General features: G+C 37.9%; 2 protein-coding genes across 4 annotated transcripts in view; both read left to right on the top strand.

Moving 5' to 3' along the window:
• The window catches only part of LOC106948625 (tensin-3), a 31,672-nt gene extending 23,249 nt beyond the window's left edge, over nt 1-8,423 (top strand). For 2 of the 3 annotated variants that reach the window (XM_015034403.1, XM_015034402.1), the window contains 10 exons: nt 365-906; nt 984-1,070; nt 1,183-1,314; nt 3,669-3,764; nt 4,606-4,683; nt 4,871-4,948; nt 5,156-5,324; nt 5,408-5,476; nt 5,573-5,602; nt 5,746-8,423. In XM_015034403.1, coding sequence (XP_014889889.1) covers nt 365-906; nt 984-1,070; nt 1,183-1,314; nt 3,669-3,764; nt 4,606-4,683; nt 4,871-4,948; nt 5,156-5,324; nt 5,408-5,476; nt 5,573-5,602; nt 5,746-5,890 — 1,426 coding nt within the window. In that variant the 3' untranslated portion in view covers nt 5,891-8,423. The remainder of the gene's footprint in view (nt 1-364; nt 907-983; nt 1,071-1,182; nt 1,315-3,668; nt 3,765-4,605; nt 4,684-4,870; nt 4,949-5,155; nt 5,325-5,407; nt 5,477-5,572; nt 5,603-5,745) is intronic. The other variant, XR_001425216.1, reaches the window with a different exon arrangement.
• Nucleotides 8,424-16,370: 7,947 nt separating this feature from the next.
• Nucleotides 16,371-17,079, top strand: part of LOC106948623 (insulin-like growth factor-binding protein 3) — a 10,796-nt gene continuing 10,087 nt past the window's right edge. The window contains exon 1 of the mRNA XM_015034400.1: nt 16,371-17,017. Within this exon, the coding sequence (XP_014889886.1) occupies nt 16,639-17,017 (379 nt within the window). The 5' untranslated portion in view covers nt 16,371-16,638. The remainder of the gene's footprint in view (nt 17,018-17,079) is intronic.

Genomic DNA, 17,079 nt, shown 5'->3' with positions numbered 1-17,079 from the left:
TCTAGAAGAAACCAGGTGCACTAGGTTTCATTTTGTGGCATTAGAGTAAAAGTAGGTCAAATCACATGCCTGCAACCCTTATTAGTTTGTTGTTGTTTTTTTTTTTTTTTTTTTTTTTTTTTTTTTTTTTTTTTGGATAACATGTTGCAAACCGTGCATTGATTCTTTCCATTTCATAATTATGTGTTCCTTTGCATTGGTATGTCCCGTTAAATAAGATGTGTTGATCTTTGTAGTCGTAAACAGTTGTTATATAATGTGGGAAAGTCTCAGGAGAATAAATACATTTGTGAGGCACTCGAAGTTGTTTAACAGCAATTTTTGTGCCATCATTAACTTTTCATTTAATGTCTTATTTATCCAGCTCATCTGTAAGTCAGTCCTGGCCAGAGCATCATGTCCTGACCCACCACTCCTCCCTGAGCAACTACCCATCTGTCCGACAGCCGCCACCGCCCTCGGTGTCTCTCGAATATGGCCATCACTCTCCCTTACATCCGCCGTTACACCACCCTCATGCACATCCTGTCCCCAACGCACACAGCTCTCCGCGGAGCAGCCAGCGAAGCCGTTTGGCTAGCTACACAATCAGCCGTAGCCCCCAGCGCTTTGACGAGCAAGACAGCTCACTTCACGGCTACGGCAAAAACTGTCTGGACATGGGTATCGACAGGGATCTTCTAGCTTCAATGGACGGTCAACATCAGCTACAGTTTCCCCAGACACAGCCTCCTCTGCTTCCTGAAAAAAAGAGGGTATCAGATGGAGAGCATTCACTGGGGACCGTATCTCCAGCCCTCAGCGGGTTCTCGAGTCCCCATAGTGGGAGCTCCCTGAGTATTCCTTTCCCTAACGTGCTGCCCGACTTGTCAGCTCAGACACCACTTGCTGCCTCACCTCTCCCAGGTTAGTACTTTTTTTTTTTCTTATGACTTAGTGTGTTGTTCTTTAACTCAGTACTTCTATTATTATTTTTATTCCAGATGTGCTGGTCAGCAAGCAGGTGACGGTAAAGTTTGTTCAGGATACATCAAAATTCTGGTACAAACCAGATATTTCAAGAGATCAAGGTAGGTGTGCTTTATTCTGAATGGGTTTAGATTATTATTACTTAATTGAAGAAACAAAAACAAAAAAAAAAAACATGTAATGCTCAAACACAGTTTCTTTGTATTATTTTAGCTATTTCAGTTTTGAAGGAGAAGGAGCCTGGCTGCTTCATAGTGAGGGACAGCCACTCCTTCAAAGGGGCTTACGGCCTGGCTATGAAGGTGTCTACACCTCCTCTCTCAGTCATCCAGCAGAGCAGAAAAGGTGTGTTGCATGTCTTTTATTTACAGTGCATTAAAAACTTATTTGCATGCCTTGATGTTTTGTTTTTTTTTATATATAAATATTTGATAAATGTGGCCTCTGTGTATTCACTCCCTTTACTCTTGTACATACAGTAAATTCCATTGCACACAATTGCTTTAAGAAGTCTGGGTTTTTGTAGAGATAATTGAAGAACAGATTTCATCTTGAAGACCAAATAATACACAAGACAGGCCAGGGCCTGCTTGAACAATGCTCTGTGTGGCAGAAAAATAACACTGCATATCACTCTGAGAACACCGGCCCAGCTGTGTAGCATGGTGTTGGCAGCACCATGCTGTCGGAATGCTTCTGTCCAGAAGGGTAATGGAAATTAGTTAGTTAGTTTGCTACTTAGTTGGTGAAAATGAATTGAGCTTAAATGCAAAACAAGCCTGGAAGGTTTGAGCTTGGAGTACAGATTTAATGTCCAACAAGACAAGAATCCTAGACGTAAAGCCAGAGATGTAATGAAATGCAAAAAAAATAACCCAGCCAACGTCTGCACCTAAATGTTTTGAGGATTTCTGGCAAAGGTTGACGATTGAAGCTCATAGATTTGTCTCAATTCGATCTGGCAGCAAAAATTACTTTGCAGAGAAAAATAGACAGAATCTCAGTTTCTAGTAGTGTAAACCTAAAAAAGCACATGCTACAAAAGTTTTACTCAAGGGGGATGAAACTAAATGCTCTGTGTGGCATTGTCTTGTGACAAGTCACAAGACAAGTGACTTGTTTTGTTGACTTTTGCTTTCGCTTTTCATGCTAATCCATGCTAACATCCCCCCCATCCATACTTTGACTCCAGCACAAATGTCATGTTTATGATATCTGAGAATAATCCAGAGATAATCCTGTATAGCGTGTGAAGAAACAAAGTCCCACCCAAGTTGTCTGTAGTTACAACCCACTGTAGCCATCATCATGTTGGAAACTGAGAATCCGTCTTTCTGTTGTTTGTAAGCTCTGATCACCTTTTTTTTTTTTTCTCTTCTGGGCATCATCATTGTGAAACAGACCTGTATTGCCAGATTGTCATAGTTATACAGCTAATGTTTCACCCTTAACAAAAGACATACTGGTTCTGTAAAGCTATTCTCAGGGGACAGTGGAGGAAAGTGACCTGCTCCACTTGCACTATATCTGCTTTATCTAAAAACTATGTGCACATTTCTGTTTGTATATCAGTGAAGTATTTTGTTTTGCTTTGCATAGTTGTGTAATTAACTCTTTTTTTTTTAGGAATGGAAACACAATTGGTAAGCCAAAAAATTTGGCAGCGTTACAACAACCAAAACAAAGGTTGATGGTGACGATGGAGGAGGCAGAAAGAAATTTGATCCCACAAAATGTGAATCAGAAACCATTTTAATAACTCTAGAAGGCGTATTTTCTGGGAAGGAAACAACACATAGGGGCACAAAGGATTCCTGTATGCACTGCCAACGCAGGGGATTGGCAATGTTTTAACAGCTTCAGTCTGAGTGACAAATCTTTCATTATCCAAAGCTTTTTAGTTCTGTAAAAGAAAACAAATATATGTAAACGTCTCCCTTTCAATCCATCCAAGAGATGAGAAGAAAGAACATTCCACTCTGTTGGCTTAGAGAATTGCCTTAGATGAATGTTTGGTCAACAAAACCTGCATTTGGCGTATTACGTCAGACTTTTCAAAACTCTGCTTAATGATTTAATTTCTCCAGGTCGTAAGAAATCAAGCCCTTTCTTTACAAGTTAGACATCCCTTTATATATAAACATTGGAATTTTACTGAAAACCCATCGATGCTGATAATTATGAACATTTGCAAGAGTTTTCTAGCAATAGCTTATTTTTCTTATTAATTATGCACACACAAAGAAAATCTGCCTATTGAAATAGTTTAGTATTTATTTAATGACCCTTCAGTCAGTTAAGTAAGAAATATTTTTTTTTTCATTGGATTTTTAGTTTATACTCTTATACCAGATTAAATCATCATTTGGTCCCTCCATTTTTCCCCCCCACTGCTCACACCTGTCCTTTTGTTTTCATCACATTGTGGCATAGTCCAGAGTCCCGTTTGATCCTGGACCATCATTACGCGTCAGAAATATGAAATCCAAGCGGCTCCAAGGAGCAAGTTTTTCCTCCAAGCCTTTGTGTTCACATGCCTTTCAAAGACACCTCAGATTCAAACAGAAATGCTTTTGATGACTTGTATTTAAATATATTTTTAGACAGAAAAAGTTCCTGCACAGACATAAATTCAGTACAGGAGACAGACTAGCAAAGCAGAATAATTATATTAACTACTTGTGTCCATTTCCCTACAGGAGGTGATCTATCCAACGAATTGGTGCGCCACTTCCTGATTGAGTGCACACAGAAAGGCGTGCGTCTGAAGGGGTGCCCCAATGAGCCCTACTTTGGTGAGTGTCTATGCTGCTGAAACATGAATTATAGGCTTTCCTCGACAACATATAAAACTAGGAGTCTCTGAACAATACTGCCCTCTACTGGTGTATAGTACATGGTACAAGTGATCTAAATAGCATTTCCTATCCATGCAAGACTTTTTTTTTTTTTTTTTAATGGATGCCCAAAAGTGCTATAAACTAACCAATATTTTTGGAATAATAACTATTATCATTGAAACATTTAAATACTGATGTATTTAATTATTTGTTCAGTATAATTTTTCTCGTATTATTTACATTATACAATTTATAGGTTGTGATTTAAAAATGATCTTTAAAGTTTTGTACTTGTATTTCTCACTTTTATTCAAACTGTATTATTATGAACTTTGCATTACCTGCATTATCTATAGGTTTTGTGGATCTTAAATGTTTCACTTGGAAGATTTTATTTTCTACTTTTGCCTCTTTTTTTTTCTTTTAATGCTGTTACCTTCACTTAGAAGATAATTGTGTTATTGGCAATAAAATCTCTTTTTCAAGAGAGACACAAGTAAAAAGGCAGTGACATTCAACAAATAAAATAACAGTCTATCTGCAGTGCAGCTATTTACGCAAGCAATTAAATAGTTAAAGCATGAGGAAAACAAATCAGCAGCAGAGACATAAAAGTAATCACACTGACCAAATTAACTGAGAACTGTCATTCTGCTTAAAACAAATATTCATTCACTCTGCATCATATGTTCTAACTTTTAACAAGGGACTTTTAATAATGATTAATACTACAAAGTTGGCAGTGCAACTTCTCCTGTAAATTTAAATTTTGTTTTCCCACTCTGTTGTTTTACAGGAAGCTTAACTGCATTGGTTTACCAACATTCAATCACTCCGTTGGCTCTTCCCTGTAAACTTATTATACCTGACAAAGGTAAACGTTCACACAGAGATTCTAAAATTTGTACATGGGTAGAGGTATGGTCACAGTTTAATGTAAAAAAAAAAAAAATGCCAGAGTATTTCAGTGCTGGTCTATAAGTGGTTGTTGCAATCATTTCATAACCATGCTTGATAATAAAGCTTCATTATTTATGTCCTTTGTTTTTGCTGTTCATAAGATCCTCTTGAAGATGTTGTGGAGAGTGTTTCACATTCAGTCACTAACTCGGCTACCGAGCTGCTGAAACAGGGAGCAGGTAATCAGACTTCTTAGGTCATTCACCATAAATAGACTTGGTGACAAACACAATAAAACCAGACTGTAATGCAGTGACACAATCCCTGTCTTTACGTCCTGCTTTTTAGTTATTTCTAGCACTGAATCACAGAGAGCACTTAACTGTATTGTTATTTGCTCTGTGCAGCTTTGATTGTTGGAATCTGATTGTTTGTCGTTGCTTCAGCCTGTAATGTGTGGTACCTGAGCTCTGTGGAGATGGAGTCTCTAACAGGAGTCCAGGCAGTGCAGAAAGCCACGACCATGACCCTGGACGCCAACCCTCCACCCGTCCCTACTGTGGTCCATTTCAAAGTCTCCTCCCAGGGAATCACTCTCACGGATAACCAGAGGAAGTGAGCACCCAGCACACACTTTTCCCTAAACCGTTACTGCACGGATGCATCCGTGACTTTTCAACATAAATCTTGTTTTTCAGACTCTTTTTCAGGAGACATTACAATGTCAACACGGTGATATTTTGTGCCTTGGACCCTCAAGATAGAAAGTAAGTCGTGTTCATTGAATCATGTAGTAAATATAAATATTTTGTGACCACATTCATTTTCAGTACTTACTGATGCCGTGTTGTTGCCGCTTGTAGGTGGAAGAAAGATGGCTGTCCATCAGCAAAGTAAGTAATTACTATTTTCTCCAAAGCTTCAGTCAAAACCATGTCACTACAGCTATTTTTGAAAAAAAAAAAAAAAAAAAAAAAAGGTTAATTTTGTGGTAGATGACGCTGCTGCTGTTAACTACTATCCTCTGCCTTTGCAGAATCTTTGGCTTTGTGGCAAGGAAAACTGGCACCTCCCTGGACAATGTGTGCCACCTATTTGCAGAACATGACCCCGAACAGCCAGCGAGCGCCATTGTGAACTTTGTCTCTAAAGTGATGATTGGCTCACAAAGGAGTAAGTAGGACAGAGCAGGTCACCTGGAAAAATGTTTACTGAGGCCAAACGCAGCAACCAAAAGACTGAGGATACGGAGAACCTACAGACAGGAACTGCTAATGAAACAGACTTGTCTGACTGTGGATGTCAACTGGATATTTACTGAGTGTTGCTGAAATACTCACTGATTATACTATTAGTAGAAAATCAGTGAGATGTTTCAAAAAAAAAAAAAGAAAACAGTTATCTGTTTATTTTTAATTGAAATTTAATCCAGCGCAAGACCCTTAAAGTATTGTTGTTTCTATACATTTACAATTCTACTGTCCTGTACTGTTATAAATTATTATTAAATAATCAGCGTCTTACACGTTTTCTGGACACATGGTGATTAGAATGCCTAAAAAGCCTGAAAAGAAATTAAGCTTTTATTGCATCAGTATAATCTAAGACTGATAATTTTCTAATGATTTTTTTTTTCCCTCCCCAAGTACATTTATTTAATTTAGAGAGAAAAAAAAATCCATGTTAAGAAACAAGAGGGTTTTTTTTGTTAATTTTTCAGCTTCCTTGAAAATTTAACTTAAGGACTCGTTTACTCTTTACTGTTGATCAGAATGTTAAGAATCTCTAGTTAGCTATCTAGAATTTTCTGTTCTCTTGTGGGACAAATATCGTTTGACATAGAGGGTAATTTTTCTCAGCAACTTTGCAGAATGAGAGAACATGCCTTTTGAGGGGGGCAGCTGTGTGACAACATAAAGATGTGGTGGGAGCAATGTGTTTTTAATTTCTTTTTTTTTTTTTTTAATTACAAATTAATTCCAAACTGACTTAATCCAAGCAAATAACAAGCATTATTTTGTAGGTGACGTACAAGCGTCTTTTTATTTTTTATTTTTATTTTTTTTTACTATATCTGAGTATCTCAGTTTGAACTTTGAATATCTGAAAAACAGAGTAACAAAAGGGGAAAATGTTTGGAACTAGCTATGTTTATTTTGTATTGTTATATTTTACCTATGCAATGTGTATTTCTTGTTTTTTTGAGTACGGTACGCATGAGTTGTATTGGAGTGTCTTTTTTTTTAAGTGTTAAGGTCTTTTTTTTGTCATAAGATATATTAGAACATGACCACTTGGATTTTTTTTTTCTTTTTTTGAGGGATTTTATGTGAGTGTTTTTGTATTAAATTTATAGGCAATGTACAATGCTGTTTCATCTAAACCCTAAAAAAATAATATATATATATATAATTGTATATATACATGCAAAAACTGGTTAAAAGACAATGTTGCTATTTTATAGAAGAGGATTGATGCCTATCAAAAACAGCTACCAAGATTTCCAGCTTTAGTTTTTTTGTTCTTTGCTGGAATACTATAGTCAAAAACAGTCTTGTAGTTTAGTTGAGGTCTTTCTGACTTAAAAAGGAAACAGGCTGCTGAATTTGGGGGCAAGAAGAGGAGTAGAGGAGACTTTAACCTTTTAAAACTAAAATGAATGAAATATATAGCTCAGTGCTGGAAGTGTACTTAGTCACCATTAGCCATCTGTCAATGACATATACAATACACCTGTGCTTGGGGGCTAAAATTACTTTTAACTACCCAAACCTATTGTATTTGAGATAGTGGCTGTTTTCATATACCTGTTTTTTTTTGTGCTTTGGATAATCATTTGAATCCAGAGACGGACCCACAGTCACAGCAAAATTGTTGGTACTGTTGCATGGATTTCCCCTGAAACCTGATACTTTCCTGCACTGCATAAGAAGCTGTTTTTCTCACTGTCTAACATTAAATCAAGCTAATATTTTCTTGTGTTAGGTCAGTATGGATAATTCAGTTATTTCTATTTGTTTAATGCCAGAATGTTACCATGTTTTTTTTTTTTTGATAATATTTTATTACTTTCTTCAGATACATATGTTTAAATACTTCAAGACTACCATGTTTATAAACTGTTTGGGAAAGCCCAGATGATGACAATGTCACAGCCTTGTAAGTTTCTTATAAGTCAATGTACAACATTTGTATAGAGGCTTCAGGTGACATTTTTAGTTCTTCAAACAACAGGTGAGTGCTAAAACCATGGGAGACATATGCGACAATATGTGTCAAAATAGGGATGTTTGTAACATTTACCATTGTTACATTTATAAGGTAGAAGTGAGAATTTTGCAGGGCCTCATGTACCATTAACGGCTGATAAGTAGGGAGGTGGCAGCATCATGCTCTGTGGCTGTTTTGCTGCTGGAAGGCCTTGTGGTCTTCGCAAGATTGAAGGCATCATGGAAGAATGTATTGTGGAAATATTGAAGCAACATCTCAGGACATCCACAGGGAAGTTAAAGTTTGAGCACAAATTGATCTTCCGAATGGACGAGCCAAAGTATTTTGTCAAATTAGATAAGAAGGGCATAGAGGTACTCACAATCAAGCTAAACATTGTAAAGGACACTGTTACCAAACCCTATGAAAGCGTCTGAATTTGAGGAAAGTATTTTATTTCTCAGTATATTCTAGCATTTGGCAAACTGAAATAAACTGGGAAATGACTGGACTCGCATAATATCGGCAAGAAAAAAAAAAGGTAGTTATTTTTATTCAGCATATGTACATATTTGGTTTTAAGTGTGAGACTTTTGAGATTCAGATCAAAAGTATTATAGTATGAACTTCAGATCAAATGTTTACATATATGTAACTCTCTCTCTCTACACGTGTATATATATATATATATATATATATATATATATATATATATATATATATATATACACACACACATACATACATACATGCATACATGTACCTCATGCTTATTTTATAACTGTGCATATAATGTGTAACATGTGTACATCTTTTTTGTATTGATGTCATGTCCTTTGATGTGTTATGTAAATAAACACTGCATTTTTTTCTTCCTGTTTTAAGAGAGACCATTCTTTAGCAAAATCAGTTGTAAGGTACACAGAGGAACCCTCCTGTTCAAGGCTTTGGGCTATGGTACAGGAAATTGGTTGTTTTTTTTGCATTGTTAATTGAACAAGTGAACAGAGATGGGTGAAGGCAGTTTTACTTCATTACTTTATTTCTTTTCCTAGGCTTTCTTCTTTCATGGCTTTCATATGAGCAAAATGCTAGAAAAAAAAATTGCTGTAGCCCAAGCGTTAATTTTTCAAGTTGAACTGCAGAAAGGGTGCGAGAGAAAGTTATTCAAAAGAGGGTTGTAAATGAAAGCATTGCCAATCAGAGTTTTAAAACATGCATCCATAGACACTAAAAAAAAAAACAGTAATTGACCTCTGACCACGAGTACAATATGAGGCAAAACTGACAAGATAGCTAAAAGAAAACATTCTCAGATGTGGAATATTCTTCCTGTTCTGTTAAAATGTTGGTATCAAGAATGTTAATTTGATGTCTTCTATTTTGCATGGTTTCCTGCTGAGATGACCCTTGTTGCTTACTGTAAAAACAACAAAAAAAAAACGTCATATCGTCACATAATAACTGGAAATAAATGATCTCTGCTGCCAGCAGAGGACACTAGCAACACCAGCTACAAGACCTGAATAAGCAAAGCCCTTGAAGAGAAAGGGGACTTCGTAGGTACCTCTTAATGTTGAAATCAGCTTTTGATTATCACTCACTGACCTGAAGCATCACATCTTTTAAAGAGGTTTACAGATGTACACTGGTACTACATTACAGGACATGCACTTATCCCAGGCGTCTTCTGTCAGAAGAGCAGTGAAATATGGGTCCTACCTTTTGCACAAGCCCATACAGGTTGCTTTAAAAATGCTAAGGAAGGATTAAATTGCAGAGTCTACCTTCAAGAGGGGAAAAGCTCTAACGGGGTGGACTTTCCTTCCTCCTGCCTCCCTCGCTAATGCCTCTCTGCAGGTGGTGAAAGAATTCCCGGGGAGGGCTGGGAGGATGCTTAGGCCCAGGTGTGGCGTGGTGACTGCAGAGAACTTGGAGCCCATCGCCCTCTGTTATTTAGAGTAAAGTGGTCTTAAAATAAAAGTAGGTGGGGAAAGTCCAGAATGACAAATAACACCATTTGAGCAAAGAAGAACATGTCAGAAGTATTGCACTCTACCAATACCAGTGTGTGCAAGCTGTAAGAGATACAGTGAGCCCCTCGAGTATTATTACCCCTTGGATATTTTGACAATATGCGACATTGAAAACGCTTGGCACTTAATTAACTAACAAAACTAACAAAAAGTGGTGCATAATTGTAAAGAAGAGAAATGACACATGACTTTTAAAATGTGTTCTTGCAAGTATATATAAGTTATAGGTGTGGTTTGTATGGGAATGTTTTCAACCCCTTTCACTTAAAGGGTGTGAAGAGGAAGTATTATGTATTTTTCCAGGCACACAGTGTCATTTTATGCTAAAATCAAGTAACTATGTTACCTTCAGTTGTTGTGAAAATGCTTTATGTTTGATTCAAAAGTAATGGGTCACAAAGCATGACTATAGTAATAACATTTGACACCAACTCAAGTAGTTGCTGGTCTATCAGAAATTTGGCACTGGAAATAAACAGCCAGTACCATAAAGGAAATGTTAGTATCAGAAAAAAAAAAGAGAAAGTTAATGAACATAATCACTGAAAAGGCAGTTTATGGTATAATGACATCTATTATGTGGGGAATCCTGACCTAGCAAAAGCCCTCTAAGTGACATTAATTGAGACTGTCACAGACAGTAGAGTAGTCACAACAACTTTACAATTAACTTCCCAGCTTTTCACCAGTCCAAGTTTTATTTTGGCACCAATGTGGAGGTTAGGGATCCTGTTTGTCAGGCTGAGAGCGTCCATTGTGATTGCTCATGCATTGAGCTATGCAGGACTTTTTGGGGGCAATTAAAAGGGTCAGGGCTAATAGCTCCCATTTGAGGCAGAACAAAGGGCGGAAGACAAAAATAGAAAGTTCACGCTGACATAGAAGCAGAAAATGAGGTCTCTCCGCTTGGTTTTGTGCAGATAAAAACACAGGGTTAGAAGATGACAGCTAGAGCGTTTCTGAAACCAATAGAAGTTGTATAATATTTTGAGCATAAAGATGTGACCAACTAAACAGAGGATACAGTATGACTTAGTTCATGGGTCCCAGGCCCGGTGTTTCCCACTGTGGCTGTGGATGTGTCCCAATGGGGACATTGGCTAGTAATCGAGAGCAATAGAATCTACAGACCCCTTCTCAGAGGAAGAATTATTGTACATTAATGGATACAGTGTAAACTTACGGAGGTTAACTAAGTTTCTGCAGCCATCATGGAAGCAAAGGAAAAGCCTAAATGCTTAACAGACTACTGGACCTAAGGTTTATGGGTTTTTGTGCTAAAGGGCAACATTTAAATGCTGGGCGAAGTTAAAGATTACTCATTCCTTTAAAGAATTACAAAACATTTGTGACTGCCTGCACCAGGTTAGAGTACAGCAACTGTTATAATGCACAAAAATCCGTGTGATGGGTGGACGGAGCCTGGTGCTGCAAGGTTGGAGACCTTGTCCTGTTAGGCGACGGGGCCCGGATAATACCCGTGTTAAATGGACAGCGGAGTCCAGCGACGACAGGCGCTTAAATTCCGTAACAATTCCAAAATCTCTCTCTCTTTCTTACTGTTTATTCAATGTCACATGCTGTTTTTATTTTGTTTTTAAATTATGTAAAGCACCTTGAAATGCCTTGATGCTGAAATGTGCTATACAAATAAAATTTGATTGATTGATTGAACTGTGATTAGCTTCTGTCCGTTCCCCACCACTTCGGCAACAAAACACAGATCACCATCACTTACAAGACGGATGAACCACATCGAGGCCTGCATCTGCAAAACAGATGTCTTCTTTCAAAATATATATTTTTTTGCTTGCGTGTGAAAAACGTGCATCACTTTATGTGAAGAAAAAAAAAACATACATGTCTGTAGTGAAGTGCATAAAAGTGTCCCATATTTCATTTTAGGTTTTACTTCTGTAAATCATAAAATGGTGGTTTACAAATGTTTGAAGGGATTAAAGTGATCAATCAAACATGAATGGAATCATACATTATATTTAATCAATAACTACAGTTGTTTTTTTAATGTAATGTTTTTTCTCACTGTATTTCATAGCAAAATGATGATAGTTATGCAGATTAGCAACAAAGTATATGTGGAAATTCCTGAAATGTTAATATGAGTCTAACAGGAACTATAGTAAATTGGATGAATGGAGGGAGGATTTAAGGCACAAAAAGAGTGGCGCCACTTTCAGCCCAATCCGGCTGGGTGCTGGAAGTTCCACTATAGCTTCACACTCCCCCTCCACTTGGGCCTAATTACAGCTTAGGAGTGCCTCGGGGGGCCAAGCCTCCAGAAATGGGGACCATGGCACTTCTGCAGCCAGACCGCTCCAAAAAATGATTAACCAACCTTGGAATAGGATAAAAGGTTGCCTCAGGCCTCTAATAATCACAAAATTGTTAACGTTCTGTATGGCTGCCAGTCAGAGTAGAATCAAAGAGAAAAGATTATCGTATTAATCACAATGTAGACTTATGCTTCCTTCCAAGTCATCTAAAATGAGTGTCCCAAAAAAGGCCTTCGGACTGAAACAATTATATGAAAGACGGTCATGGGACTCTATGCAAGGGGGGTAGAGAAATAACAGCAATGGACCAGACATTGTCATGTGATCTGGCTGTCGGCCTTCAGTTCTTTTCTTATTCCAACACACCTCCATACACTGTATGTTTGCACACCCTCACCAAGCAGACACACTTGACCTCCACAGCCATGTCTGGTTCCAAGAATGGGGAAAAGTTTCATTTGTATTAAAAGCTATGCACAAATACACACACAAACACACACACACAAGTTTGTGTTTTTACCCATATCAGGATTTTTCACTGAATTTTCATAAACTGCATTTATGCAGATACTTTCCCTAACCCTAACCATTACTAATCTATCGTAACCCATAAACAGCTCTTCTTCTAACGTGGCTCAGGCTTTGAGCTACATAAGGTGCAGTCGGCCCCCACAGCGTAGCACTTGTTAGGAAAATAGTCCTTGCAATTTATCAAATACAATGCTACACACACCAATGCAACTGGTTTTAAAACACAGATATTTCTTGGATCTTTGACATTTTTTGTGTTTAAGTTCTTCTTTTGTAGCTGATCCTGGTGTCCATTGTTGCCATAACAGAAACAGTAAAGTTGGTTTAAGGTTAAATTGTTATTTTGAAATCTGGAGCGTGCGCCCTACCGTGCTCGCCTAAATATTTAGAAGTAAAGAAATGCGTTTGCCATCATTGTGGTGTTACAGAAAAACTGAAGATTTTCTTGTGCAGTACCTTAAAAATAAGAACCCTTTTTTATAGGCCTGAGGCTTTTAGTAACTTATGTTGTCCTGTTTTCAGTAGCTTTTTCTTACTGATTTATTCTACTTCATGACAATTTGTTTACAATTCCGACATAAAGTACTCAACCCCTTAGATATTTTATCTTTTTTTTTTTTTTGCTTCAAATCAGTATCTTGTAGATGGACCTTTGGCTCCCCATTAAAAAAATTGTTAATCAGCTTGTGAGGATGCCCTGACTGAGGCAGATTTATCCGTATTTCTTCCATTTCTTGATGATGGACTTACCTGAACTTGGGGTCAGTACTTAGAGATTTTTTTTTCCTATCCATCCCCTGACCTATTCATTTCATTACCACTTTCTCTGATTTGCTTGGCGTGTACTTTTGTCTTCATGCTGCCGTCGTGGCCAGGATGATTGAACCTTCCAGACACTGCTGTCTTTACTTTACAATCACTTGAGACACACTCACCGCACTCATGTGCTCTTCATTCCATTCACTCTGTGACTGCCAGTACCAACTGACTGGGCCTCTGTTAAATTAGGTCAGTCATAACGGGGTGAATATGTATGCAATAGCTTATTTTATGATACATATTTTTTATTTAACTAGCAGTATTGTTGAACTCAGTTTTCAGTTGAGAATTTAAGTGTTTATGCTTTGTCTTTTTTTTTTTGTCAAAAAAGCCTAATTTCGTCGATCATGGTTTGTGAAAGCAGTGAAAAGGGTAAAGCATCTAAAGGGGTTAGTACTTTTCATAGCCACTGTATATTTCTTTGCATGCCACATAAAATTTGCTGTATTTGTAAATGTAAATGTAAATGTAGTCAATACTTATTTTCCTTGCACTGTTAAGTACCTAGTTTATATTTAGCAAAGCACCTCAGCGCAATAATTGACAGCATGCAAGACATTCTGGCTACTGGAGCGAATTCAGCAAATTTGCAGAGCTCCAGGCATGTATATCTGATTTACCCAGATCATCTTAAAGAAGTGGAAAATTACAGTGGTTTAAGATTCGACAAGCTGTTGCGGTTGGCCGGTGCAGCTTTGGACAGCATGTTATGTTAAACACATGTACAGTAATATCCTATTTTTGCAAAAGCACATTCTTCACACTCCCTTTTTATTGAGTGGCTGCTCTGCAGGATGACATTCCTCCACTACATTACTCTTGCTCTCCTTTGCTATGCTGAATATGCACAGGTGGCTGAGAGAGCTCCTTCAGAAGAGCTAAGAATGTAGGAAAGGGAGGAAAATCAGCTCTCTCTTTTTTTTCTTTTCTTTTGCAAATGAAAAAAAAAAAGTTTGGCATTCCACAAGCACTGCTCTGCTGTAGACCTGTCTGTTAACAGATGGCAGTATGCCAGAACTTGTTGGCTACTTATTTCACTTTAACTTTCAAGAAATTCTAAAGTCAAATGTTAATGGTGCACCTCAGCGTAGTTTCACTTTACTATTGAAGTTTTTTGGGACATCTGTTAAATGTCTGTAATCATTTACTAGAGCCCCTAAAGAATGCCATGGATGCATCCTGGAATTTTCTGACTTACATGTGCAGTACACACTCTTATTTTAAGATGTGCTATTTAGCACAGACAAATGAGCAGAGCTAAGCTAACTATGTCACATATCTTAACAGTGTGAATAGAAAATGCATGAGGGGTGTGTGTGTGTATATATATATATATATATATATATATATATATATATATATATATATATATATATATATATATATATATTTTTTTTTTTTACATTATAAGAAAACATGATACAAAAGAATGGAATGCTCTACCTTGAATCACGTCTGATTTCCTCTGTGGTGTTGGATTAAAGTATGTTTTCTCTTCTCTGGTCAAGAACTGAAATATCTGTCATAGCTGTGAAACTCAGCTATGCAAACTATGCCAAGCAAGAATGTTATATTTCAACTGTGTAAAAAATGCAATCCATTCGTTTAAAGGGCAACATTTTAAATAGTTTTTATTAATTAGGTTTAATTATTTGTTTTGGTTTGTGTACTCTCCTAGTCATATTAGTGTAATTCATCCAGAATCTGTTTTAGAAGTCAACCTAGGGCAGCACATGTTGATCCAAATACTGAAAATATTTGAGTTTTAATTGCCTAATTACAGATAAATTAACTTGTTTGTATTTTGCATACATAAATAATAGCCAGTTAAGTTTTTATTTGTATTAGCTTGATGGTGTGTATAGACCTCCCATGTATATATTTATTATTTTTTCTAACAGTTTGGATTTAATAGGCAGGATTTGTGGCTAAAGATTGATCAAGAAATTGAAACAGGTTTGACGGTTCAGACCTGAAGACAGTTGCAAAGTCAGTCTTCTGTCACTTGAAAAACATTTTCACGAGTAAAGGACTGATGTCTTGGCAAGATCTACAGAAACTCATACATGCGTTGCATTGGTTACTGCAATAGTGACTTCTCAAGTCTGCCTAAAAAAGAAAAATATCTGTCAGACAATTGCAGGTGATTCAAAATGTTGCTGCTCATGTTCTGACGATAGATCAACCCAGATCTAAAATCCCTACACTGGCTCCTGTAGCTCGGGGAAAGAGAGAGGGAAGGTGACAAGAAAGAGTGAGGAGAGAGAAAGCAAATGGACAAATGACAGCAATCAAATCAAAGAGCTACTAGCAGGCCAGTCATCTAAATTCACTGGGGAATCTTCAGTGACACTTGAAGAGAGCTGTGCGCAACGGACAATTTATGATGTGTTCAGCGTCATAAAAGAATGGAGTGGATTCAGCATTCAGAAGACTGAATGTTGAATCAAAATTTGGTTCAACAATCTATATAAATGTGTTATTGCTAATTTTTTGTCAAGTTTAAAATGTTACATAACTCCTAGGAAATGGCACATTTGCGCCCCCATAGTCAAAGACGGTAAAAACATGGACCCGGCGTGGATACTTCTGAGGTGTGCTCCATATTTTATTTAGCATTTGTTGTACTTTATTAGTAAAAACATATATATATAAAAAAACCGTAATATTGATTGGCGATTTATGACGAGGCATTCTATTTAATAAGAGAGAGAGAGAGAGAGAGATGAACACAACTGCTTATACGCTGTGGCAGCGGAATATTAGAAAGACAAGTTGTAGATGCAATTCTTCATTTCTCTGTCTAAAACCTACGCAGACAGCTCTTACACTGTCCAGAATAAGCGCAGTCGAAGTTTTTCAGCAGTGCGCCACAAGCCTTTCGGGGGTGTGACTACAGTCATTGGGGTCTATATATTGAGATGTTTTGTCCGCCAGCTAGATGTGAATGAGGGAAGCTGACCAGTGGAAACTCGCCGCAGCGGGACTGTGTGCCACCTCTCTGCAACTCACTTTCTCCCTCTCTCTGTCGCATCAGCCATGGATTCCTATTTTCTAGCACTTCGCATGATTTTTCTTGTGGCATCGTTCACCCGCAGGACAGGTGCGAGCGGGCCGGTCATTAGGTGTGAGCCGTGCGACGTCAGAGCGCGCCTTTTGTGCAAGCCTTTACCCAAGGAATGCGCCGAGAGAGTCCGCGAACCTGGCTGCGGCTGCTGCATGACTTGCGCCCTTAGCTTCGGCCAGCCGTGCGGAGTGTACACCGGGAGATGCAGCTCCGGACTGACCTGCCAGCATCAGCCAGGTGAAACGAAACCTCTGCAGGCTCTGCTCGAGGGTCGAGGTGTTTGCGTAAACGCGACGAACAGACGGCCGTCGGTCAGACCCACACCCACATATCCGGTCAATGAAGTGCCAGGTGATGATTCTGCTTCAGTACTTTAAAGTCTGCATTGATTTCCCTTGCATCCTTAGAAGGGG

Source organism: Poecilia latipinna, unplaced genomic scaffold (genome assembly GCF_001443285.1).
Source record: "Poecilia latipinna isolate Pla-1442-1.1 unplaced genomic scaffold, P_latipinna-1.0 Scaffold297, whole genome shotgun sequence".
In the NCBI taxonomy this organism is placed as follows: Eukaryota; Metazoa; Chordata; class Actinopteri; order Cyprinodontiformes; family Poeciliidae; genus Poecilia; species Poecilia latipinna.
This window is presented reverse-complemented; position numbering and strand designations above follow the sequence as displayed.